The 26,633-nt window shown below is 37.8% G+C and overlaps 1 protein-coding gene across 2 annotated transcripts in view; it reads right to left on the reverse strand.

Annotated features, from left to right (window-relative positions):
• The window catches only part of PDE7B (phosphodiesterase 7B), a 320,081-nt gene that overhangs the window by 205,956 nt on the left and 87,492 nt on the right, over nucleotides 1-26,633 (reverse strand). The window contains exon 2 of one of the 2 annotated variants that reach the window (XM_040449102.1): nucleotides 8,571-8,631. In XM_040449102.1, the coding sequence (XP_040305036.1) occupies nucleotides 8,571-8,631 (61 nt within the window). Of the gene's footprint in view, nucleotides 1-8,570; nucleotides 8,653-26,633 lie in introns of those variants that run through there. The other variant, XM_040449103.1, reaches the window with a different exon arrangement.

Below are 26,633 nucleotides of genomic sequence, written 5' to 3' on the forward strand. Positions count from 1 at the left end.
GAAATATTTGTTAATTACCTGATTCCTAGGCTAAGTCCTAACTGCCTATTTGTAGAGAACTACACAGTTATCATCCTGTGACCTCGAGTAATATGCTTGGGAAACTGCCAGTTAGTTCATGTAGGAGCTTACCCATGCCTTAGCTGAGGTAGCAGATGGTTTTAAATGCTATACCAACCAGGTTTTGATACATCTGGGTCATGTCCTGCAGGTGATTTTGCTGTTCTCACAAATGTATCAGCATGTATCCATTCAGTAAATGTTGGGTTCTCATATAGGCTAGGTGGCCAAACACTGTCCCAGATGCTGGACACCCAGCAGTGAATAAAACTAAGTCTTGCTGTCATGATATTTACATTCTATGTGGTGGGGTGACGCTGGGACATAGCAATTAACAAACAGACAGAAATATACATCATTTGCTGAGAAGTGCAATGAAAAGTAAAATAAGGCAGATCCTGAGTAAGTGATTGGGATAATGCCCCCACGCCTTTTCTTGGAAATATCCAGATTTCAATTTGCCCTCTTTTAAAAGTTAGGAAATCTCATACATGAACATACATATAGGAAGAGTGAATTGATTTGTCCATTTGTCCACATGATATGAAGTGCTTCAAAAGTGTAAGTTAAAATTAATTCAAATTTCTATGGCATTTTAATCTTGATAAATCAGTTAAGCAACTTGAAAACTTTTGTTTTTAAGAAAGCCCTTCACTTCTAAGGTCAAGTACACATAAAATAGCTCTCACCATAGTCTTTCTTTAATAACCTATGGGGATAATATACTTATTTCTAGATTGCAAACATGCATTTGAAAATATCTATTCACTTTAACCAAATTGAGATAGTTCAATATTCTCAGTATATCAAATATACTGCATATACAAAATACTGCATATGTCAGTTTGCATATACAAAATACTACTAATAGCAAATGAAATGCAGGTACTTCAAACAAATTACTTACTAGTATTTAATAAAAATAATGTTATATTTCTAGTAGTTCTAAAAGTTTATAGAATGCTTTAATATTGTGTTCTCTGATCCTCAACAAACCTGATAACATACATAATAATACTGTTATTATTACTTATTATTCCATTTTAGAGAAGAGTAAACTGATATTTATAGCCTTTAAGTGACTGGTGTATAGTCACAGAGTTTTTAGCTGGTACCAAATCTTTAAATACCCTGTTCTTTCTACTACACCACAGTGGCCTACTTTGATATCAAATATTATTTGACAGATTGTGCATTAATTTTAAGAAAAATATTTATGAACCTCAAAGTTGTCTACATACAAAAATCATGAGCTGATGCCAGTTAAAAGCAAAATATATCAAAAATTACCCATGTTATTAGAGGACAAATTTCTGAAAAGTGAAAAAAAAAACCTTTTAACAATTTTCTCCAGTATAAAAGATTACAATGTTGTTTTACTTCTTAAATAAAATACTATAATATTTAATATCAATGGGAAAAGATTAAGATGAAAAAAATCGAATCTAGAATTCAGGTCATCAGATTCAAAGAGTTATTGAGTTAAAATTATTTATTTTTTTTTTGGGACAGAGAGAGACAGAGCATGAACTGGGGAGGGGCAGAGAGAGAGGGAGACACAGAACCGGAAGCAGGCTCCAGGCTCTGAGCCATCAGCCCAGAGCCTGATGTGGGGCTCGAACTCACGGACCGTGAGATCGTGACCTGAGCTGAAGTCGGACGCTTAACCAACTGAGCCACCCAGGCGCCCCTTGAGTTAAAATTATTTAATTTCATAAGTATCTGATGAATGGCTGTTCTTAACAGCTGTCAAGTAGAAACTAGTTTACAGAGTATTCTCTAAAATTCTATAATTGAAAAAATACTCTCTAAATAAAAGAGATCAGGACTCTCTCTTATCTGATACTTCTCTCTTTTTAGAGTCAATGACAACAGTCAAACTGCCCATAATAAGGCCCCCAATTCCTTTTCAATTTATTCTTCCATCATCCATGTGGTCTGAAACACTTCCTGCTCCCTCCTACTCCCCAGCTTTCTTTTCTCTGGACTTTTGAATATGGCCATGCATCCACCTAGAATGCTGCCATTTTCTCAGCCCCTGCGTATCTAAGTCTACAGGACTTCATATCCCAACTGTATACACTTCCCCCATTTTTTGAAGTCCCAACATACTTCTTTATAATAATAATAATAATAATAATTATTATTATTATTATTATTATTACTGTTTCATGTGTCATTTCAAGCTGGTGCTGCAGATTTGGGGGTTCAGGGATTGTGTCTCTTCCTGGACTGTTAAACCCTCCAAGGACAAGACACATGTCCCATTGGGTGTGTATTCCTAGTGCCCAGGACAATACCTTGCATGTAGCAGGTATTCAATGCATATCTGTTGAATGAGAATTGAATGAATACCTTTGAGTTACTACACAATTTAAAAAAAAATTTTAAGTTTATTTATTTTGAGAGAGAGAGAGAGAGAGAGCGCGCAAGAGAGAGCAGGGGAGGGCCAGAGGGAGAGGGAGTGAGAGAACCCCAACCAGTCTCTGCACTGTCAGCACAGAGCCCAATGCAGGGCTCGAACTCATGAAACCATGAGATCATGACCTGAGCTGAAACCAAGAGTCAGACGCTTAACCAATTGAACCACTCAGGTGCCCCAGAGTTACTACACAGTTCTGAAGAATGTGTTTGATACTTTTAGAAATTGTTTTCACCTTTATATAATGTGTCAGCTTTTCAGTTGCTTTTCTAAACACTATTAATGTCATCAGTAAATAACTTATTATTTATGTTTTATTATCATCAATTTGTTTATTTTCAATTGTTTATTATTTATTTACCAATTTATTGATGCATAAACAATATTTAGAACATTACAGCAGGCAAAGTCTCCTCACAGAACATTTTATTCTGTCACCAGTACAACCCCTGGGCTAGGAAGAACAGATGTTTTAATTTCTACTTTGCAGAAAAAATTATAAATTAAAGCCTAAAAGACAAAACATTTTATATGAGTACACAGTTAATTTTTTGGTAGTATGACTAGAAAGCAAGTCTCTCTGTTTATGTTGAATGCTAATGAAACATTGATTTTGTGGTATTTTCTTGCTTTAAGACTGGAAATCTCTTTAACTGATTTCTAATAAACTTCAACAAAAAACCATGGCAGGTAAAAACAAGTGCATATTTTACATTCAATGATGAAGCACCAATCACCATGAAAAAAATCATGCATGAAACAAAAGAAGGATCACTGAAAATTTCAAACCTTGAAAAATTATAAACTTAAACCTTGATAAAGAGGTTGGAGAAGTCGAGCCAACAAAATACCATAAGTTACAGATTAAAGAAAATGCAAATCCAAACCACAATGAGATCTCACCTTACACTTGTCAGAATAGGTAAAATCAAAAGAGACAAAAAATAACAAAGGTTGGTGAGGATGTGGAGAAAAAGGAACCTTCATGCACTGTTGGTGGGAATGCAAACTAGGGCAGCCACTGTGGAAAACAGTAGGGAGGTTCCTCAAAAAACTAAAAATAGAAATACCATATGATCCAGTAATCCCACTACTGGCTATTTACCCAAAGAAAACAAAAATACTAATTTAAGAAGATATCTGCACCCCTGTTTATTAAAGCATTATTTACAATAGTCAAGATATGGAAGCAACCTAAATGTCCATTCACAGATGAATGGATAAGGCAGATACAGTATACATACACAATGGAATATTATGCAGCCACAAAAAAAGAATGAAATTGTGCCATTTGCAACAACATGGATGGACCTACAGGATATTGAGCTGAGATCAGTCAGACTAAGACAAACGCCATATGATTTCACTCATATGTGGAATCTAAAAGACACAGCAAATGAAGAAGCAAACAAACAAAAAGCAGAATCAGACCTATAAATACAGAGAACAAACCGATCCTTGCCAGAGGCAGGGGGTGGAGGATGGACAAAATGGGTGAAGGGGCCTGGGAGATGAAGGCTTCAAGTTTCAGAATGAATGAGTCATAGGAATAAAAGGCGCAGTCTGGGGGAATAGAGTCAGTGATATCGTAATAATGTTGTATGGTGACAGAGGGTAGCCACACTTGTGGAGAGTATAGCATAATGTATAGAGAAGTCGAATCACTGTGTTGAACACCCGAAGCTAATGTGACATTGTGTGTCAACTATACTCAAATAAAATAATTAAAAAAATTAGAACCACTCCCCTCACCCCAATCCCCCCCCAAACCCCCAACAAATTAAAGCTTACTATTTTTTTTAAAATTTTTTTTTTCAACGTTTATTTATTTTTGGGACAGAGAGAGACAGAGCATGAATGGGGGAGGGGCAGAGAGAGAGGGAGACACAGAATCGGAAACAGGCTCCAGGCTCTGAGCCATCAGCCCAGAGCCCGACGCGGGGCTCGAACTCACGGACCGCGAGATCGTGACCTGGCTGAAGTCGGACGCTTAACCGACTGCGCCACCCAGGCGCCCCAAAGCTTACTATTTAAGAGAATCTCACTCTAGGAATAAGGAGAAAGAAGCAGTTGCAAGAGGCATCAAGTCTGATGGGGAATGCTTTTTTGAAAGTTTTTTTCCCCAAGATTTATCATTTCACAGAGTGAGGTTGGCAAGTGGACTAAGAAATGATTCAACATTGCTCACTTTATATAATTTTTTAAAACTCTTGGTTCTTTGTGAATCAGTTTGATTCATTATATTTAAAAGGTCAAATCCTTTTAGTAACTCATCATCCTTCCTACATTACTCGTGCAATGAGAACTAATTTCTCCTCCACTTCTTTTTTCCTTTGGTATCAGTTCATTATACCTCATTAAGGTGCAAGTCTTGCTATATACCTTTTAATACAGTGATGTGCACTTCTGAGGTTAATCTGGGGTTGAAAGAAATCTCGTGGCTAAATTTTTAAAAAAGGAGGGAGATGGCAGAAGTACAAGTTTTAAACATATGCCCTAAGGATGAAGGAAAGAAGAAAGCAACATTTATTACAATTTGGTGCTTAACTCAGTCGCCCACATTTGCCCTCTCTGAGAGAATTCTACAGAACGAATACTTAATACTCAGTGCAGCCAGCCCTGCAGGACATCTTTTTTTACCTTCATATGCAGCACGAACCATTCCTCTGAATCCAGAAATGATCTCCCCATAAGACCTATACATGATAGTAGTTTGCTTCCACTTAAAACTGCATTGAATTCGTGTTTCAGAGTAACTCAAGGTGAATTTTACACTGATGTCTCACTTGATGTAATAAGCCAGAAGCACGACTTTGGTGAGGATAACTTATTTATGGAAGTCGTGAGGTACACAGCTTAACACATATACTCAAAGTATCTTTCACAATGATCTGCGGACACACTACTGGAAGAGAAGGAACTATAAATGGTGTCCCTGGCTAGTGACCCTCTTCCAAATTCTGTCTCAACTGTGTGGAAACCAGATCACAGCTGGGAACTGGGCAGGCACCCCAAATCTGGCATGTGAGTAGGAAAAGAGGGGGGATTTTAAGGGTTAAAGTGAGCCCAACTTCACAATTTAAAGCTGTGGGATGTCTCAGGTTGGCCTCCCTTAGGGAACTCAGTTCTGCGGTGGCAAAAAGATGAGAGATGAAGGTTTAGAAATGCAGACTTTATATCTTTGGTTTCCTTGTCTAGGTATTTTGCTTTATTCATAAAAACATTATACATTACCTGCAAAAATATAAACTATACTCATGATTGGCAATACTTAGAAAAGTTAATAGCCCCTTAAAATATCAAAGAATATCCTTTACTGTTGGAGGTATAACGCTTTCTCAAGAAATGCTTTAAGAAGCCATAAGGGCATGATCGCAGTTTCCTTTCAAAGGAAGCAACAAATACTTCAGATAATGGTAAAGAGGTGTTTTGCTGTTGTGTGAATAAAGATGCCCTTTCCTGATGAAATATGATATGGTCTCAGTTACAGGAGTTACATGTTAGTAACTTGATTTTCTCTTGTTTTAAGGGGATAAACCATTTGATTTCACTTCTCCTCTTATTAACTTGTACAGTGTTGCTGTGAAATGGCAGCCCATGGGCTTCAGGTGGACACCTGCTAATGGTGGGTTGATCCATGTGTATTGATATCCATAACAATTTTATTTTGGTATTCTCTTTCATCTAAGATTTCAAAGGACTGTGTAAATGTTTCAATTAAATTTTGTAGCAATCCTCTTAAACAGATAAGTAGGAAAAAGCCTAAGCCTTCTTAGATGTAAGCTCTTTGAAGCCACAATTTTCACTATGTGAATAAATCAAGGTCTCTAGACGTGGTATTATTTTTGACACCAAATAAATATTTACCATCTATTTTAAAGGTAAAATGCACCGTTGTTCTTCCTATTCCATCTTTATTTTTCCTGTGCCCTCAAAACTAACAAAAACTTCCATTCTTACAATTACTTTATATTATTTAGTTCCCTATCACTAAGAAAATAGAAATCTAATAAACTAATGAAATCTACAAGCTTGATAATATACTGCTATTGCCAAGGACATTTATATTTTGAAAGAGAGATCATGCCTTAATTTGCTTAGGATAAATGATCTAAGATGTTTAGGATAGACTCCACCTCTCACATATTTAATCGTTTAATTAATTATAATTGTTATGACAGTAAAAGTAATATAGAACTGATTAATGTAAGTATATTTCTAATTTTTGAATGTTGTATAATGTGGCAGATTCACTGGGATACACTTCGTGGCCAGGAATGTCTTCTGGCAGCTATATAAACCATTCCATATAATCCAGAAGAGATGGAAGGATAATTGGCCTTACTTTAAGTGAGAACAAGTCTATAGGCAGTAGAAAACAGTCTATTGCTGTCCCTGTCGTAGCTATAAATGAAACACGTAACTCACAGAGAAACCAGGACAAAGGAAAATTCAGGCAAAATAGATGATGTGCTCATGTGCTTAAAATCACTAGAAGTTAAAAAAATGATTAAAATTACTAGATTAGGTAGAAGCCATAATCATACAATATCTTAATGGTATTAAGGTACCTTATTTAACCATTTGCCTCAATTATTATTAACTATAAAATGAGGATAACACTAGCACAAACTTCATTTTATTATTGTGAAAATTAAATAAGTTAATTGATGAATAGATTTGATGTGGTGATGAAATGTTTTCCCAAATCTAAGGTTGGGACATAATGGCTGGACAAAGGGATTTTTTTCTGCTTATCTATCTATCTATCTACCTACCTATCTATATCTATCAGCATTTTTGAGGCATTTTCATGCTTAAAGGATAGGAATACTGGATATTTGAAATGGTTGTATGGGTGCTATGCTATGTTCATTGTTATGCACTATTCATTTGACAATGGATGAGTTACTTGATGGTTACCATCTTAATTAAAATGAAAACATATAGGAACTGCAACAGGTTTAAAACACTAGCACAAGAAAATGAGGATCATAAGACTAGGAAAATATGGTGTCTGTTTTTGTTTGTTGTTTTTTTGTTTTTGTATTTTTGGCTTGTTTTTCAAGTCATGAGCAATCCTTGGTTATTATTACCTGATTATCTTGCATTATACATTACCAAGACCTTCCTATGCCTCTATCTTGCTGACTGCTTTTGAGTCATCTCACCAATAAGCTAGCTGCCAATATTTGAATTAGCCAGAGAAAATGGAAGAAGCTAAAATGAATACTTTTGTTCTTTGTTAATCAGTGTTGTTCAAAGTTGGAGTGGACAGGGTAAAATTTTGGTGAAAGTCAAATTTAAGGATTATTTTTACTTATCTAAGCTACTGTTTTTTGTCCTATTTCAATAATTAACTGAAAGTTAATTGGACGGGGTTTAGTGATTGAAATAAGATCTAAACACTGTACCTAAAACTTTACACTTTAAAAATGTTCACGTCATAATTTGGACTATTTCTCACTCTGAGGTTAAGTGCATCACTTATATTCTCTATACTAGTTTACTAACCTATAAAATGAAGAAAATAATATCCACTTCATTTCTTACTGGAATATTATATATTAAGAGTTTGTGAAAGGCATTGATGATACATCATCCTACAAGAACAAATTATTTTTCATTACAGTGTTGTAATTTTATTACAAATGCATTGTGGGTAACTGTAGATTAGTTCACATTTATAGTTCTCCCAGGCACTGTAAGAGCTTTGTGCTGTGATAGAAATTCTTCATAGTTTACTTACCTAACTTATCATTTCCAGTTTAGGAATTGCAGTGTGATTCTTACTTTTTCATCACATTTGCGTGAATACAAAGCACCCAATTCTATGTTATGCTGATGAACCAAGAAAAATTCTGAAATGCTCAGATGCATGATTCCTGACTTACTGACAGTTAATAAGATAAAAACCTTTTTTTATCATCAAATGTTCCAATATACATGTATTATACCTGTCTATAAACCCATAAAAAAGCCTATAAGCCTCTGCAATATGCAACAAGAGACAGCAAGGCAACAGAAGAACAGCAAGTCCATAGAACATCCACATACTTAATATATCTAAAACGAGAAGTCTTCTTACCTAGCATGCAAACACATTTGACATTCTGATCAGGGTTTTCAAACAAGATTTCACCACACCTCTGAAAGAGAAAGAAAGCCATAATTATTTTCAGATTTTATATCAGTGTTCCCAAGGTAATGTGTCTATGCAACCTGACATCAGCATAACATTATTCTACTTCTCATGTTTTCCTTGGTTATCTGAGTCTAGGGACTTGTGTCATGAGTAGGGATTTTCCTGGTAGTAAAATACTTGAGATATTAAGTTGGGATTAATATCTTTTATTAATTAATGGATAATATATATAATATATATATATTTATATAATATATAAATTAATGGATTGTTCCTTCATGCCTTATGCCTTTGCCTAGAGCTCATTTTGTGTGTTCCTCTGAGGAGTCATGGCCTGAGATGCATTCGGTGTCTAACGTTTTCTGTTTCAGTGGAAGATATGCAGTCTATTAGATCTAATAATTGGAGGTTAATCACTCTCAAAACTGGTCCTTCCTCAGATGAGAGTTATTCTAAACTACCCACTCTGCAATCAAACACACACATTGTTAAACACAAAACTAGGTGGCCTATACTTAACTCTCTGAACTTGAAAGAAACAAATAAGGAAATGATGAAAGGGTGGCACTCGTAATGCTCTTCCTGAACTCACAGACTCATGGAAATGGCAACTTTCTTACCTATATCTTATTTTTAACTTGCTTATTAAAATTTTTGTGCAAGGTAAACTCTCGAGACAACAATTAGCTCTTTAGGAATGGACTACACTTACGTATATGACTGACAAATGGTTAGTACCTGAATATGTAAATAAATCCTCCAAAATCAATAAGAAAATCGCAAACAGTCCAATTGAAAAACAGATAAAGGAACTAGCAATGCATGGAAGAGGGGATCTAAATGGTCAGTAAACACACAGAATAAATTCAACCACACTAATAATCAAGAATGAGCAAATTAAAGATAAACTGAAGTCTATTTTGAATTCATCTGCATGGGAAAACATAAGAGACTGGCAATAAAAACTGTTATTAAAAATGTAGAGAAAGGGGCACTTGTAAAATGATAAAATCACCTTGAAGAAAAATTTGCAAAATCTAGTCAAGTCAAAATGTACATATCCTATGACCTAGCAAGTTATCTTCTAAACTGACGACTGGAGAAATTTACACAAATAGCTTAAATGTTCAGCTACAAAATAGATAAATACATTATTCACCACTGGAATACTACACAGTAGTTCAGATGAATGAATTAGAGTTATGTATACTTTAAAAACATATATTATGTATGTAACATGTACATGTAAATATATAATAATCAATTATATAACAATAATGTTTAAATCATGTGAAATATATAGTGTTCAAATCATACAAATACATATAATTTTCAAATCATGTAAAACACATAAAACTGTCTCCATTTTATATGAAGTTGAAGATAACCTAAAAATAGTACACATTATTTGTAGATAGATTAATTTACAGAAAAAGCATAAAAACAGGTGATGAATAATGAACATCAAACTCAGGGTTGGGGGAAGATATGCAGAGGATATACATTCTTCATTCATAATTGTGAAAGGCAGGTTGAGAGGGAAAAGGACAACTCAATTACATACATTCAAACCAATCCATTTTCTGGGATGACCTACATCATGCACAGAGAGATGGACATTTGGCTCAGGGCCATGAAAAGGAAGCAAGCTGTTCCAGTGAATCAAGAGAATGGACTGCAGAGAGGACAGGTTGGTTGTGCCTGAAGGTGGTAAGAGGTCAAGGAATACTAGATGGAAAGTCTGTATCGTGAGCTTTTTTTCCTGGTTACTCTGCTGACCTACATATCATGTGATATTTATCATGCTATTTAATCTCTTCATGCTTCATTTCTTTGTAAGTAACATGGGGATGCTAACATATGCCACAAAGTCATATGCGAGAGCAAATGTGAGGATTAACAACCCGTGGCATCTGACCCAACTGTCTTTCCTGTTTTGCTTGTGTTTTGGCAAAGGTTGAACCCATTCAAATTGCTAGGATCCATTTCCGCATTACCTGCTTTTTTTAAAGTGGTGTTTTTATGACCTGAAAGAATTAATCGTTTTTAAATGAAAGATCAGAAGTTTCGAAAATATTTTCAACTTCTTGGCAAAACAAAGTGTTAAGAAGCTCTATTAATCCATATTCTGAGTCCTACAAGGAACGAGTTCTGGAGTGCTCCCTTACCCTTTGTCAATGGCAAAGCCCACACATGTGCTGGGATACAACTTTCCTTCTTTCATTGCAGGGAATGGAAGCAGATGGTAGGTGGAGGTTGCATGACTTCCCATGGCTACCCTAACCCAAGGCTAACCTTACATATATGGCCCTTTCAGAGGCAGATGGGTGTGGGTGTGGGTGTGGGTAAGGGTGGTGCCATGGGTCTTGTTCTTTTTCCTAGACATAAATAAATCCAGAAGTTTCTGCAACTCCTGGAGCATGCATTCCTTAACAGTCATGGCCTGCCTGGGTTCACTGACCACACAAGCTAATGACCAAGCATCAAGGGCAGGTGCGGTGGCCCTTCTGATGATGATGAAGCAGTACTCTTCCTTCTGTCTTCATCTCCCTGGCCATCTGGGAAATGGCTGAGGCACCTCTGACTAGTTCTTTAACTGCTCTGCTTTGTAAAATTACCTGATGATGGTAACAGATTTTAAAGCATGCCCAGAAGGGAATCTGTTGTTCTCAGAACTTGAAAGAAACCAGATTCTTTCCAGTGCTTTTTCTCACTGATGCCAGTGTTTAAAGGGCCTTGGCTGCCAGGCTCATGCTTGCTGTGAAACCTAGGGCAATGACCCAGTTTAAGAGATTAATTGGGCTAAGCCACAGGGTCCGAGTCTCAGAAAACTGCAGGATCTTCCATGGGGGAAGGTCTCATGCCCTCTTGGGTTCTCAGGTGCTGCAGCTGTCTTTCCTCATGGCTCTACCTGGTCATGCATGCTGGGACTTCTCATCCCAGCTCACTGCTGCTGGATGATCCTGACTTTGACCTGGTTCTGATCACCAGGCTTCTGCCTCCTTCTCAAGATCCCATCTCTCCATAGGATCTCCAGTTTTGTTTTGTTTTTGTGCCTCATATACTAATTTCAACTCTCCTTGTTTGTGTCCTTCTCTCCCAGTTAATACTGACCCAAATAATAGGGCATAATTATTGAAATCCCTCGCCAAGGGCTGGACCCTCCTGGCATACGATCTTCTACAGCACATAGGATATGCTGCACGTGAACTCATGTATGTAATGCCTGTTAACCTCATAGATATGAAGAATCAAACCACTTTCATTGTTAGTGCTCCTAACATGCCTCATTATGTAATCCTGGTGTCTTATACGTACAAGACACTTAAAGAATATTTGTGGGCTAGCTAACATTGATTTAGCCTATACTATGAGCTAAGCATTGTTCTAAGTGCTGTACATCTACCATCTTATACTTTCATTATTGTCTTTTAAGAGAGTAGAAAGTTGAGGCACAGAGAGTGCCACTCACTGTAGAGGACTCCTCTCCAGTAAGTGACAGAATGAAAGCTGACAGCTTACCCAATGCTTGGCTAGTATACGCAGATTCTTAAATATTGGCCATTGTTTATCTACTCACTGCCCGGGTCAAATAGACTATGTCTGCTTACATCCCCTCCTCTCGCTCATTAGCCACTGACTATTTGCCTGAGTTGCAACCTATTAGAGCATAGGTTTTGTATCAGACTAATCTAAGTTCAAATCCTATTTCTGCATTCACTTACCAACTATACTATCATGGACAATTTATTTAGTTTTGTCAAACTTCCTTTCTCATTTGTAAAAAAAAGTCAAGCTTATCTACATCATAGTATCATCACAAATTTAGTTTTAATTCATTGTGAACAAGAATGTACCAATTTAAATTTCTGTGGATGAGACCATAATACAAAAATACAAATTAATAAATCTAACTTATTCCATAAAGTATATTTGAATTCTCATATTATTATTTAGAATTAAAAATAAAGAAATAATTCTAATTTAAAAAGTCAGAATACTTCACAATTTGGTTGCTAATTCCTATGTATTAAAATTTTTCTATGTTAAATCTAAAATTTACCTTTTAGTCAGGAAGAAAAAGATGATGTTATATATTAATATATAAATATAATATATAAATATATAAAATGCCACATCTGTATTAGTAGTTTTAATTAAAAATATTTAATTTCCATTAGTTAGATCACATGTTTCAGCAAAATGTGAAATAAAATATATTTCTTTTAAGTGAACTATATTTTTTCATTACTCCCACCTTAAAATTAGTTATGAAAAACTGCTATGAGGTGTAATTTTTAAAAATCACACTAAAGTATTCAGCACACCTCTTTTTCTTAAGGGAAAATTATATCTGAAATTAAAATATTTAAATATGAATCATAGTAACTATTGTACTCAAAAGAAATTTTAAAAAATTAAATAAAAAACATTAACGTTAGTGAAAAATTCATACATTATTCAACTGGAAGCACTTCTAACATTCTTAAATCAGTTAATATTTTTCCTGCTTCAAATAAAATTGTGTGCTCTTTTTATTTTTCTGAATATTTCCAATCACTTGAATATCTTAGTCTCTCAGTGGGCCGCCAGCAATTAATCTTTTTAGGGCAGGTGTCTTAATATCTTTGGATGGGAGGAAACATTAGTAAACAAAACACAAAACAGAAATCCTCATTGGTTGGTGGTTTGGCCCACTGCCAGCTGAGTCAATAACTGTTTTCTGTAAGTAGGTAATGTTAAATGCTATCAGCAAATAATTAATAGGCTGTGATTCTTTGATTATTTTCTTCCCATAGTTATAGGTTTTTTGTTTTGTTTTTTTTTAATTTTTTTTTCAACGTTTATTTATTTTTGGGACAGAGAGAGACAGTGCATGAACGGGGGAGGGGCAGAGAGAGAGGAAGACACAGAATCGGAAACAGGCTCCAGGCTCTGAGCCATCAGCCCAGAGCCTGACGCGGGGCTCGAACTCACGGACCGCGAGATCGTGACCTGGTTGAAGTCGGACGCTTAACCGACTGCGCCACCCAGGCGCCCCTGTTTTTTTTTTTTTTTTTTTTTTTAAAGCAGACAGGCATTTATACATGAAACTAGGTGCTTATAAACGCATTGGAGGAGCAGGCTATAGGCTGGGCACCTAGAAATGAGTCTCAAAAATGCAGAATTGGCTTATGAGGGGAGCTGATGGTGGGCCACATTGGAAATGTGGAGACGCAAGAGGCAACACTGGAATTGTTAACTTCAAGACCACACCACCATGGCAATGATCCAAAGATTAGAAAGCTATTGGCATGATTGCCTTTTGATACCCACGGAGCCAGTGATGGAATGCTGGAAGCCACTGTAGAAATGCAGAAAGACCCAACATGCCCAAGTCTGTGCTTGATAGATCATTAAAACAAACACAACAAAAAGAGCCCCTGGTATATAACTAGATGTATTTTGGAAAAAAAAAAAAAAAAGTGATCAAAACTGAGTTTCCTGAGCTGAAGTGCTAACCATGGTTGCTTTTTGATGGAAAACGAAGCACATCTCATTTGTGCCAGGAGGGACGGAATCAACCTGCAGCAGGCAAGGCCACAGCGCAGGCTGCCTTCACCCACCCCCTCACCCCCACCCCCACTCTCACGCCATTTCCAAGTTCTCTGATTCTGCAAGTTTCCCATTCAGGAATTAATTTCTCTAGTGAGGTTTTTAGTAAACAAGGCAAATGCCTGTATGTTGATGCCTCTGTTTTATTTGTTCGCCCCTGAACCTCAAAGTGTCTTGCATGATGACACTCCCGATGTTAATTAAATGAAAGAATGAATATTTCTTTACTGAAATTCCGGGGCACATGCTTGAAATTTGAGATTATCTGGGGTAGCCTGAAAAGAGAATGTTTTCTGGACGTTTATGTATACACACCAGTAAGTGCTGCCATTAGCTGCAGCCACATGACGTGGAACTGGGCGCAGTGATGAAGGGGAAACTTGACATCGAGAAGACATCTCATAATATCTGGGTCACTTTCCATCTCACATTTTCCCCCAACAATAAACAGAATGTTACTAATAAAAACCAGACCCCAGAAGATAGGCCTGGAGAGAAAATGGTTTAGGTCTTTAGATCATAAAAAAGATAGCTCTGTTAAGAAACTGAACTCCCCAAAGTCTAACAAGGGTCTAGAAGCTTGAAACTCCATTGTCTATCAAATGAGTTAATGAGTGAATGAATGAATGAAGAAACACTCAAAATTATTTATTGAGTGCCTAGTCTGTGCAGGTACTGTACTGTAAGTGTGAATACAAAATCATATGAGTCTTAGGAACTCCAAATGTCCCCCAGAAGTTTATTGCTTAGTCTGACGTCAGAACATAGGAGACTACGGGCAACCTCAGTGGTAGGCCCCCAGTGCTGTCTGGGGCTATCACAGAATGCTTCCAGAAAGAGATAGCTACAGGTCTGATAGGAAGGAGTTGGCTGACAAAGGACAGGGCAGAGGTAGGTGCCAGTGCGAAGCCCTGAATCCCTGTTGGGACCCTTCAAGTAGCTGCTCAGGAGGAGACCAAATTGTGGTACATCAGGATAGAGGGCTTAACCAAAGTGGTAGTCACAGGTGAGATGAAAGATAAGTATGGGCCAACAGTAATTAAAAGAATTCTGGGCCCAGTTAGAGAGGCCCGACTGAATTTTGAAGAGCCAGGATGCCTAATAAATTCTTTTCGCATTGTAATAGATAATTACAATTTGGTGGTCCCAGATATCTCTCACCGATAGTATTGACTACAATCTTTTGTTCATTTCCAGCTCCAAGAGGGTATACCAAGCCTGTGGTGTTCCTTATTCTTTTTTCTTAAATTATTACACAGAATGGCTATAGCCAAAAGAGCAGTCCCTAACCACTCAGTTGAAATCTCATGTGAGGCTGACTTCTGCTACTGCTAAAGCCATTAGCACCTACTGTTGAGCACATCACAATTTCCCCAGCCCTCAGAGGGTGCATTTCCAGGGTCTCCTACTTTACAGTGGCTAGAGTCCCATCTCCCGTGTGGGTGGCATAGCCAGGCCTTAATGTCTAAACACTGTGGCAGCCCTTGGTTCTTTGGTGCCAGAGGACGGCAGATTTGGAGCTGGAGCTGATTTCAGCTCAAGCTCATGTTTTCCTTTCTAAGTTTTTCCAGTGAAAGAGCAGATAGATTTCCATCCCGTTTCAGGCTGTTAAAACGTCAGACTAATAAGTTTTCAACAATCTGTCAGTGCAGATCTCCAGCAACAACCTGGCACTGTCTTCGAATTGGGGCCTCATCGTCCAACTCAACCTCAGCCAGTCAAAATAGGAGACACACTAGCAAAAGGAAAAAAAGATAATCACCTCGAGCTGACTAGAAACTCTTAACAAATCCATTGTTGCCAACAGTCAACAGCAAATCTGTGGGCTATATTACCTGAGGTGACCCTCCAGGCAGGGCCATCCCTCATAAACCTCTAATTAGCTATGGTTAGAAGTGACTTGAAATATATTAATGCTATTTCTATTGGAAAGTGAGCCTACCAAGCTTTTAACAGCTTTGTTTTCTTCTTCAGTCAAAGAACAAAATGTTAGCTCAATGGCGTATGCTTTCTATTAGAGAAGTGCCAGCAGCAGTAACGTCCAGAGAGTCTCTCAACATTTTATTACATACCCCTATTTTTAAATGTTTAAAAACTACTCATTATGAACAAAAACTTGGAAAACCTGGTTTTAGCCCAAGAGTAATTTTGTTGTTGTTGCTATTAAGCAAACATCCAGAATGCAGAACTGTGTTTTCTGTCATTTGAGCCATGGACAGTAGAGGGCACTAGAAAGGCTATATATCTAATGTGTAGTGGGACACCCGTATGGAGATCCTGGGGTCAGGTGATGCACAGGTTCAGAATTGCTGTGTATTATGTTGTGCTTTTCAGTATATGCAGGCTTTCTCCATGCACTTTTATTCTTGACTTCCATTGCACATATTGGAATACACACTGAATATCACATATTTCATTGTGTAAAACAATGGCTATAGCTTTTGATCAAGCACAATTTTAGCAGAATCCGTACCTGTGGAACCCAATGGCATGCAGAATGTAACTGGGGTATCTCTTTAGTGCACCCAGTTATAGCAACAGAGTGGGCATCATAGTCCAAGGTACTCTGGGAATCATTTTGATATGGGCTCTGAGAATTGTCCTATATCAGACACAAAAACGTATACCACAGATCTTGATAAAGATAGCAAAAATTATGTCAGAATTTTCCCATACAATTTCCTATTTTATTTATCTCCTCAGAGCCCTAAGCATTGATTGTCTTTCAGAAAGACACTTCTGTGAAAGCATAAATACTTAACTTTTATAAAGTGAGTGTCTATAGTGGAAAGAAGTTAGAGTATCTGGATTCAAATCCCAATTTATCCCTCTCTAGCTGTGTGATCTTGGACATAGTATTACTTACCTTTTTGAACTTCCTTGTAGAGGAGAGGTAGTAACAATGCTCACTCCTTTACTGAAATAATTAATGTAATTTGTGTGAAAGCATCTTGTGTACTCTGAAACCCATAATGGGGCCTGCTGTGAATGCTGTTTTGTAGAAGGAAGGAGGTGGAAAGTGGAGAGGACCATTTGGTGAGACTATGTACCGATACAAAACACAGTTCTACTGTGTGAGTCAGGGGATTTTGTGAGGAGAGAAATTTTGCTCCTGCCAAATTTCTGAGCACCAGTCCCTCAGAGGGTAACCTGCAAAGCCAGAGTAGTCTAGAGACCAGAGGTTGGCAGGGCAGGATTGGGGTGGTAAGCCCAGGCTGGGGAGAGCAATGGCCTTCGAGAAAGTATTAAATGAGAGAAGAAGCAGAGGTGAGGTGTGAGGTGAGGAAGCACCTCGTGTGAGACGTAGATCTGAAGAAATGCAGGAAAAGGAAGAGGGACTATTTGAGGATCTGTACTTTGGGCAGGGCAGTTCCAGTACCAAGAAGACACATCTCTAATCTGGGAGGGATCTGGGATACTGCTGTGGCCAACAAAGTCACTTTATAGATGTAGCAAACAAACAAGTACAGTGAAGCTAGGTGACTTTCCATTTCAAGGTCTTTGATGATCCGACTATGAGCTCTTGAGTTCAAAACAAGACCCCAATACCAGATGCATCACCCTCGGCAAGTTATTCAACAATTCTTTGCCTCCATTTCCTCACATGTCAAATGAAGATATCACTACTGCCTATACCATGGGCCTAGAATAGTGGCCGGTAGAAGTAAGTACCCAATAAATTATTACTTTCAAGGATATACAATTATTTGGAAGCAGAGAAGCCACGAAAACCATAGCTTTTTCAACTGCCCTCCAGTATTATTCCATGTTATCTCCTTAATGTGGACTTTGAGCCATTGACCTGGGTAGCCTCACGGTGCCTGAAGCACACATAAAGGGACACAAACCTGTAGTACCTGTGAGATGGGAGTGGTCAACAAGTATTTGTTTAATGAATGAATGGGAAATCAGAGGGCAAAGAGCAGATTGAAAACTGCACTAATCCTTACTAGACAATTAACTCTAGTTGCTACAAGGGAAGGATTTCAAGATCTAAAGTCTCACTTTTGTTGAATATTTCCTTTAAAATATTCATTCATTCAGCAAAACTTCACTGAACTCTTTCCAATGCAGCAAAAGTAATTATCTGTATTTAGCTGCTTATGGCTGCATTTACTTATTAAATTCAGTGGAACCTATCTCAATTTTGATTATATTATTCTCAAATAATACTTGTGTGTTTAAAGTCCTAATTAAAGACAACCAAGCAGACTTTTTGTATAGTGGACAAGTTGACTTTAGAAAGTTTCTATAGACCATTTGGTGCCCAGAGATTGACTATGCCTGATGCGCCCTTCTCCTTGGCATTGAGGAGACGGGAGGAATCCAAATGGGTTTGGGAAAGAGGTTTCTCATACACTGGCCACATCCTGATGGGTGTGGAAGAGTTTGTGAATAACGTATTCTGATCGGATAGGGGAGAGAGGAACTAATATCGAACAAGTCCTCAGTGGGAGTTGAAGGCACAAGATAAGCTAGAAGGGTGTTTGTTCTGAGTAGTAAACGACAGGTGCAAAAGCCTAAAGGTGACTGAGGAAATGAAGGAAGTTAGGAATGGCTAGAAGGGGTTGGGGTTCAGATAATCAGGTGAACTGGCAAATGAGGGACACTAGGCTGGGGAATTTGTCAGGGGCCAGAGCACACATGGCCCTGTGGGACTCCATCTAGTGATTGGACACGTGCTTGGGTAGGCCATGAATCTGAACAAAGTCACTGCAGGTCACAGGCCATCTGTTCAAGGCAATAGAGAAATCCCAAAGTGTTTAGAAAGCTTTTGTAATGGGAATACGGTACAGCAGTCACGTTTGCCGACTGATGTTGCTCTTGACCACACTTGGCAGTATCTTTAAGTGGGAAAAGTATTCTGCCATGTGAGTCATCACCTTATACTTGAGTGTTTAATAATATTATCTTTGGTATCCCTACTACTTAGAGTTTTGACAATCAATGAAGGTAAGGAATACAACCAGAACTGCACTTTTTCTGACTCTTCAGTATTACTGCACACAGGATATTCACAAGCAGCTAGATTTCTTCAGATTTGCTGTCATCCGTATGGCCTTTACAAAGGGTAGATCATGGAAATAAGAAGGTGGCTTGCCGAATTTCCAAGTCTAGCACGAACAGATTACAAACAGCAAGGTCTTTTAAACCATGCACAGGGTGAAGACTGAGAACAGAGTGAAAGGGTGATTAGCAGACAAGTCCACGGATCCCAGAAGATGATGGAAGTAGGGTCCTTCAACCAACTCCTTCCCTAACACTGGAGATGGAATCTCCTCCTAGAAACTACTGGAAAAGCATGCTGTACTTCAAGAAAATCATTCCTTTATCCACCATCACCTTCAGAGTGAAAATAGAACCAGAGCAGGACTCCACTATTCTTGCACTTCAGGCTGACATAACATGCAGCCTGTCCCTCTGCTGCCCCTAGAAGACTGACACTGTGAGCACTTGGAACAACCACCTTTTGTCTGATGTGTGTATTGCCAACAATACCTACTCACAATTGCTAAACTCCAGCCATCTGGGTGAACTGTCCAAGCTTTAGACATTGGTTTTCTTCATTTACCCTGCAATTTCCAAGCTACTTTATATGACCCCATAGACAGCAAAAGCTTCATAGATAATATCAGCAATACCTCAAAATCATTGTACAGACATCACGATTTGGAGATTCATGCTACCTCATCCAGCTGGTAACTGAATGAATATTTACACAGGACAAAGGAATACTTATAATGTGCTCCTTGCAGCTCAGTGCAGTAATGCTCCTGTACATAAACCAACAATTAAATGTAATCCTATACACTTATAGTTTTAAAAGAAATTCAAACCAGTCCTTGGAATTAAGTAACCCCAGTGCTAGAGAAAATGACTTCCAGAACATCAAGCCTAACATGCAAACACAGGGCCTCTGAGCCACAAAGGAACAAACACTTTTCCACAGGGATAAGGGCTCGTTGTATAACTACTTGTGAGGTCAAAGATCCAGATGTTCCCACAGATGATCAAAAAACGATTACTGGTCAAATTGCAATGACCATCTCCGTATGGACAGCTCTGAGACATGGATTTGGCCTTGGAAAGGAGATCTCTGTAAGTTCTACTGGCAATCCATGGCAACCCCAAGTTAGAGCTGGAAAACCCAATATCTTGGAGAAATAATTGACAGGTCTTATAAGCTACCAATGAAAATGAAAATCCATGAAACTCGTGCATATTTAGCTAATTGTTGTATTCTGCTTTGTTATAGCTTACTAAACCTTACAATATACTTTGATAAGAGCAGTATTAAAAAGTCACATCCTGTTGGATCTCTTTCCGTGAAGGTAGAGACTTTTGTCTAGTTCACTGTTCTTCCCCAGAACCTAGATCATTTGTCACATCGTAGGGTGTCAATGAATATTGCTTAAAACAAAGAACAAACAAATGATTTGGGGCAAAATATACCCAATCCATTCATTACTATGTGGCAGTCAAGTCAAGCATCTGTGAGATGGTGAAAATTCAAATTAGAAGAATAAAGTGAGCAAAATTGTACATAAAATTTAAATAAACTCAAATTGCAAGTTTTGATGCCATTACACCATTAAGAAATTGGCATCTGGGATGTGCAGTGAACCTACTATAAATGCTTTAAGTGGAGTCCCACCCAGAGGCAAAGATTTCTCTAAGTCTTATATTTTTGAGCCGTAGTTTTCCCTGAAAAGCAAAAACCATAAACACTAGTTTTTCAACCAGCAACTCTTTCAAACAAACAAAATTTGTTCTTAAATCTTCTTGGTCAGAGTCCATATCAGGAAATAGAAGTAATATCTATATTCCATCTCATTAGTGCCTGTTTGGAGGATTAAACCAGTGAAGTGTTTCAAGTGTCTGATGAGAAAAATTGTATAAAGGTCACTTGGGGATTACTTATGGTAGTAGGTACTGTGTTGTTGATGTTTTATAATACTCATTCTAATCACTTTATTGCCTCAAGACCCTCTTCAGCCTTCTTACAATGATCCTTGATTTGAGATTTCCTTCTTATTACTGTCAATAAACTCAAGGAATCCTGAAGATCATGCTTCATTAACTTCTCAGTAAATCTGCCTGTTATCTGACATTACAATATGACATATATTCATCTATTAATAATGCTCATTAAGTAATGCTCAGAGAATGAAGAGGTTTTTGCCTATATTGAATCTTTTTAACCTAATGACATAAAACTCTTTTCTCTGCGTATTTTTAGCAAAGCAAGAAAGAAATTGAACACAAGTGCAATAATGCTTATAGACTCATTGTATTAATTTGCTAGCCTTAGATTTCGAAAACCTAGGCTAGATATGGATTGTGCCTTAGCTTTGAATCCTAGGATCAAGCAGAATGTTTGGCATAAAGCAAATGCCTAATAAATGCTTTTGTGCATGGCTGAATGAGGAAAATATAACATACCAACGAATCTGGTCATCGTTAAACAAATTCTACTCAACTCAAACATGTTAATACAAGCCTTTCTGGATATCATTGCTAGGTATGAAAAGTGTGCCATATCCACACACATACACAAACACATGCTTAACTTTGCTTAGTGTGCTGTAGTTTGGTGGTTAAGAGTCCAGGCTTTTGTCTGGAGTCTCAGAGCAGCAACTTTGAATCCCCCTCCACCATTTCCTAGCACTTTGACCTTGGGAATTGGTTTATTCTTTCCCTCAAAGCCTGTATTCTCACCTGAAGAACCGAGACCACACAGAGGTGTTAAGAGATCAAATGTGATTAGCACATGTGAGATTCTTAGTGCGGTGCCCAGTACATAGGAAGTGGACAGTAAATGCCTCTGTAAATATTACACCCTTATACTCTGGCCTTCATCAGAGTCAAGCAAAGAGAATAAAAAGTCTTATTTCTCATTCTGGACATTGTACTACCTTGCCCTCAAATCAAAGTGAATCTTTGCTGCTCCCTTTGTCCCAAACGTTCCTTGTATTTTGGAGGAAGTGCAAAGAAGGGGCGACAGAGAGCTTGATCTTTGGAGTCCAGCGGCTTGTGGATGGCATTTACCAGCCATGTGGCCTCAGGAAACCCTCTAAAGTTGCTTCATCCTCTCTAAAACATGATACAACCTCCCCACCTCATAGGGTTGTCCTGAGGATTAGGCGTTATCTATAAAGTTCCTGACTCAATGATGTTTCTATATGTATATGTGCATCCATGTAGGTATATATCTACTTCTCCATTCAGTGTCTACCTTCTTTTCTCCATATGTTCAAATTGTTCATATTATTTAAGGCCCAGATAACAGGGTGATCCTTTATGAAGCTTTTCTGATATTTTTGAGTCTAAGTTAACTTTTTCTTTCCTGGATTTCCTATAATTCTTGTAGCCACTTTCCATTTTCTAGGTCACGTTTTCATTACTTTGTCTATAGACCACGAGCTCTTTAAGGCCTGAATCTAGATCTGCTTTATATATTTCACATATGTCCTCATCAGCCTCTGGAACAGTGTGTGTGTGTGTGTGTGTGTGTGTGTGTGTGTGTGTGTGTTAATGAAAAATATTTACCAAGCATCTGTTTTTAAAATCTCGTTACTATCCTGCCTTATTGCACAAAGATTTGGAGATACATGTAGATCTCTTTTGGTGTGCATATGTGCATGTTTACATGCAAATAACCACCCCATACACACATCCACACACACGTATATTGCAAAGGGTATTAAACCTAGCTTAAAGCCTGGAATTAAAACCTCCGAATGTCCAAAAAAACAACACTTAGTTCACAGTGCTAACCTCATTGTGGAATAAAGTTCTTCATGTTGAAACCTCTTATTTACTTTGAAGTTATTAAGAGAGGAGACATTCTCTTGTAACACTTCCTGTAATATATTTTGTTGCTATGATTCCAGGAAAAATTTTTGATCAGTGTTACTCATTTATTACAAATGAAAATATTAAACTTTTGGAATCAAGGAAGTAATGTTCACTTGCTTTCTTGGCCTGCCACCATTCATACCTTTCATATTCACCGTTGCCAACATTCTTTTAGAGCCAGCTCTTTGTTAGTGAAACATTTCTTCATCTAAACCCGAAAAGTAATTTTTTTTTTTTTGCTTTCAAAATGAACACTCTTGATGTTGGATAGCATTCTCAATTTCATCTCTACAAACAGGTCACCAGTGTTTCACATGCTATTGCTGATATCAGATCATTGAAGATTATTCTTTTAAAGAGAGTACTTAGTTGAAATTGATGAATAAAGAGGTAAAATTATGACATTTGTCTCAAAATAAAGTTCTAAAACCAAGATCTGATTTTGAGTATCTTTATGTTAACTACTCACTGGGTATACATATTACTTATGTAAAATAATTACTAGTCTTTATTTTCACATTTTAGACCCGTAAGTGGCTTTTACTCTCCAAAAAGGAAAAGCAATATCTTTCTTGACCTTTAACGTGCAAAACTTGTAATGTACGGCAAATTTTAAGGAAGATAAAATACCAGCCAACCTATTAACAACCGATGTTTCAAGCATGTGGTTAGGTGAGTTGGCAAGAATGCTTCCGCATACGGAAACTATTTTGATGATCAGAATAAGAGAGCCAAAGAGCTCTGGCAAGTGAGACTTTTAAAAAATGAAATACAACACAAACTTTCAATTACACATGTAACTCCAAATGGCCTCAGAAATCGTACGGTGAATGATAAAGTAAATGTAAATTAAAGTCTCGGTCATGCATGAACCACTAGCATGTATGGGAGGGGAGTATCCTGCAAGTAATTTTTATGACATTTTTGAATTCTCCCTTATTTTCTCACTCCATTGCAAAGGCAAGAATCCTCAGTGCCTTCTCTGATTTCTCCCTTTGTCTTGCTACCTCTCACTCGCCTCTACCTCAAAACGATTTAATGACTTTTCAAGTCCTTTGGCTTCAGCTCAAATCCATCTACCTTTCCCTATGCCATGACCAGCATGCAGTTCTGCACAGCTATTTAATAAAACCTCCCTTCTTACTATTCTCATTGTCACATAGCAGCCAGAACAGTCTACATTCTGAGTCCACCATTTCCCTGGTCAGAGGCCTTCCATGGCTACCCTTCACCTCAAAATAACCAAGAATTCTTCGTCTGGCACAGAGGGCCCTACATCTCCCGGCTCTTGCTCCCCAGTGGTACATTGCTTTAGGCTTACTGAGCTACCCTCCCAAAGATTCACTATTCTGTGCACCTGTAGGCCCCTGCACTTTCACCAAGGAGCTCCTCCTTACTGTTTTTCAGCTTACAGCTTTGATTGTAATGAGTTTTGCTCCTCCTGGTGGACTTCTTCCACCTCCAAAGTTCTGGTGAGTACCTCTTCTAGACGCCACGGAAGCACCGGGATAGATCTCTATGGGAGCACTAATCACGCTGAGATAATTCCCTAGACTAAAAGTCAAGTAAGGCCTCTAATTTATCTTCAATTACTTTCCCGGAGCCTTACACAGTGTCTCATACTTAATTGGCATTTAATAAATGTTAGTTGAAGAAGGAAGGAAGGAAAAACCAGGGGTTAAAGGACATGTGATCCTAATAGAGCAAAAGGGAGCATGCACAAAAGTCTACATAGTCATCCAAGAGTAAGTAAAAACAGTTCTGGTTATCCAAAGTATGAGAACACCTGGATTCAAAACAAGAACCAACTAAACAATAAAAACCCTTGACACTCTTTTGATACCAGAGTTTTAGTCTTGCTGGAGAACAAAGACTTTTGGAGTGAAGTAAGACAGATGCATTGCATACTTATTGTTTGTTATCAGCATGAAAGAGAATCATTAGAAAAGAGCAGAATCCAGTGTAAGGAGATTGGTTTTATTCTTGGACCTCTGCTTATTGTGTAGAGAGACATCATCTGCATGGTCTGTTGGCATTTTGAAGTTTAGATATCTTAAAGAAAAGAACCTCACAATCAAATTTCAAGACTAAACGCCTCCTTTCTCTGTATCAACATACTAATATATTTTAGGAACCATATTATATACGACTAAACATATGACTGAAAAATTGTACAAGGCATTAAAAATGTTCAGAAGAGGGGCGCCTGGGTGGCACAGTCGGTTAAGCGTCCGACTTCAGCCAGGTCACGATCTCGCGGTCCGTGAGTTCGAGCCCTGCGTCAGGCTCTGGGCTGATGGCTCGGAGCCTGGAGCCTGTTTCCGATTCTGTGTCTCCCTCTCTCTCTCTGCCCCTCCCCCGTCCATGCTCTGTCTCTCTCTGTCCCAAAAATAAATAAAAACGTTGGAAAAAAAAATAAAAAAAAAATGTTCAGAAGAAAGATCTAATCATTTACAAGTTTTTAACACTTATAATTATTATGCTAATTTTATGGTTATAGTTTTTGAACTAAACTCTATTTTCTTGCTTACTACCAACCCAAAAGAGATAAGGAAATTTTATTTGTTTTGGGAAGATAAATTTAATTAAGGAAAAGATACACTTTCTGTTTGAGGCGAGTTCATTTAAAATGGCTGAAATTTAAAACCCAAACTCAATTTTAAGCAGTGACAAGGGCCAATGCACGTAAATAAATTCCGCCTGCCCACCAGATCCAGCTTAAAGACCACTTTCCCTGTCATTCACCCCCATCCCTCATGTCACACTGCTTGGTATGTTTTGTATATTATGTAATATCCCTCCTCTCCAAATCTTTATGCCAATTTGCATTTTTCTATGGTCAGCATTGCCTGCCTTATAAACAGTATTTTGATATTAGGATTCATTACTCCTGTTAAGATTTTAAGCTCTTTTTAAAAAATGATTTATTTTTGAGAGGGTAGGGGGGAGAGGCAGAGAGAGAGAGAGGGAGACGGAGAATCCCAAACAGGCTCTTCAGTGTCAGCACAGAGCCCAACATGGGGCTAGAACTCATGAACCACAAGATCATAACCCGAGTTGAAATCAAGAGTTTGATGCTTAACTGACTGAGCCACCTAGGTGCCCCTAGATTTTAAGCTCGTTAAAAGAATGGAAATATTTCTTCTCTTTGGACTGCCAACATGGCCTAGATAACACAATGGGTTAAATTAACTCTCTGACAAATAGAAATAACAAACATGTATTTGTTTTGCTATTGTGTTTTTCATTTCATTACCAATAACACTTATAGAATTCTAGGGTGTCTAGAAGCATGAAAAATTGGCAAACAGTAACATCTATCTTGTGAGAATCACTTTCCACGCAGTCTTATTTTTCCCCTCACTTCCCAGTATGATTCCTAGATCCTACTGATATAATATTCTCCATATATATGTGCACACGTGACTTATTCCTATCCACTTCTGCACATTTATCCAAGATTAACTCTTACTTCATTGAACCTCAGTAACGTAGGACCATCGCACATTTCACTGGCTCACCTACCTTCCTCAAAGAAGGCTCTCATAGTTA

The sequence above is a fragment of the Herpailurus yagouaroundi genome, unplaced genomic scaffold, assembly GCF_014898765.1.
Source record: "Herpailurus yagouaroundi ecotype Mexico unplaced genomic scaffold, PumYag 198, whole genome shotgun sequence".
Classification (NCBI taxonomy): domain Eukaryota; kingdom Metazoa; phylum Chordata; class Mammalia; order Carnivora; family Felidae; genus Herpailurus; species Herpailurus yagouaroundi.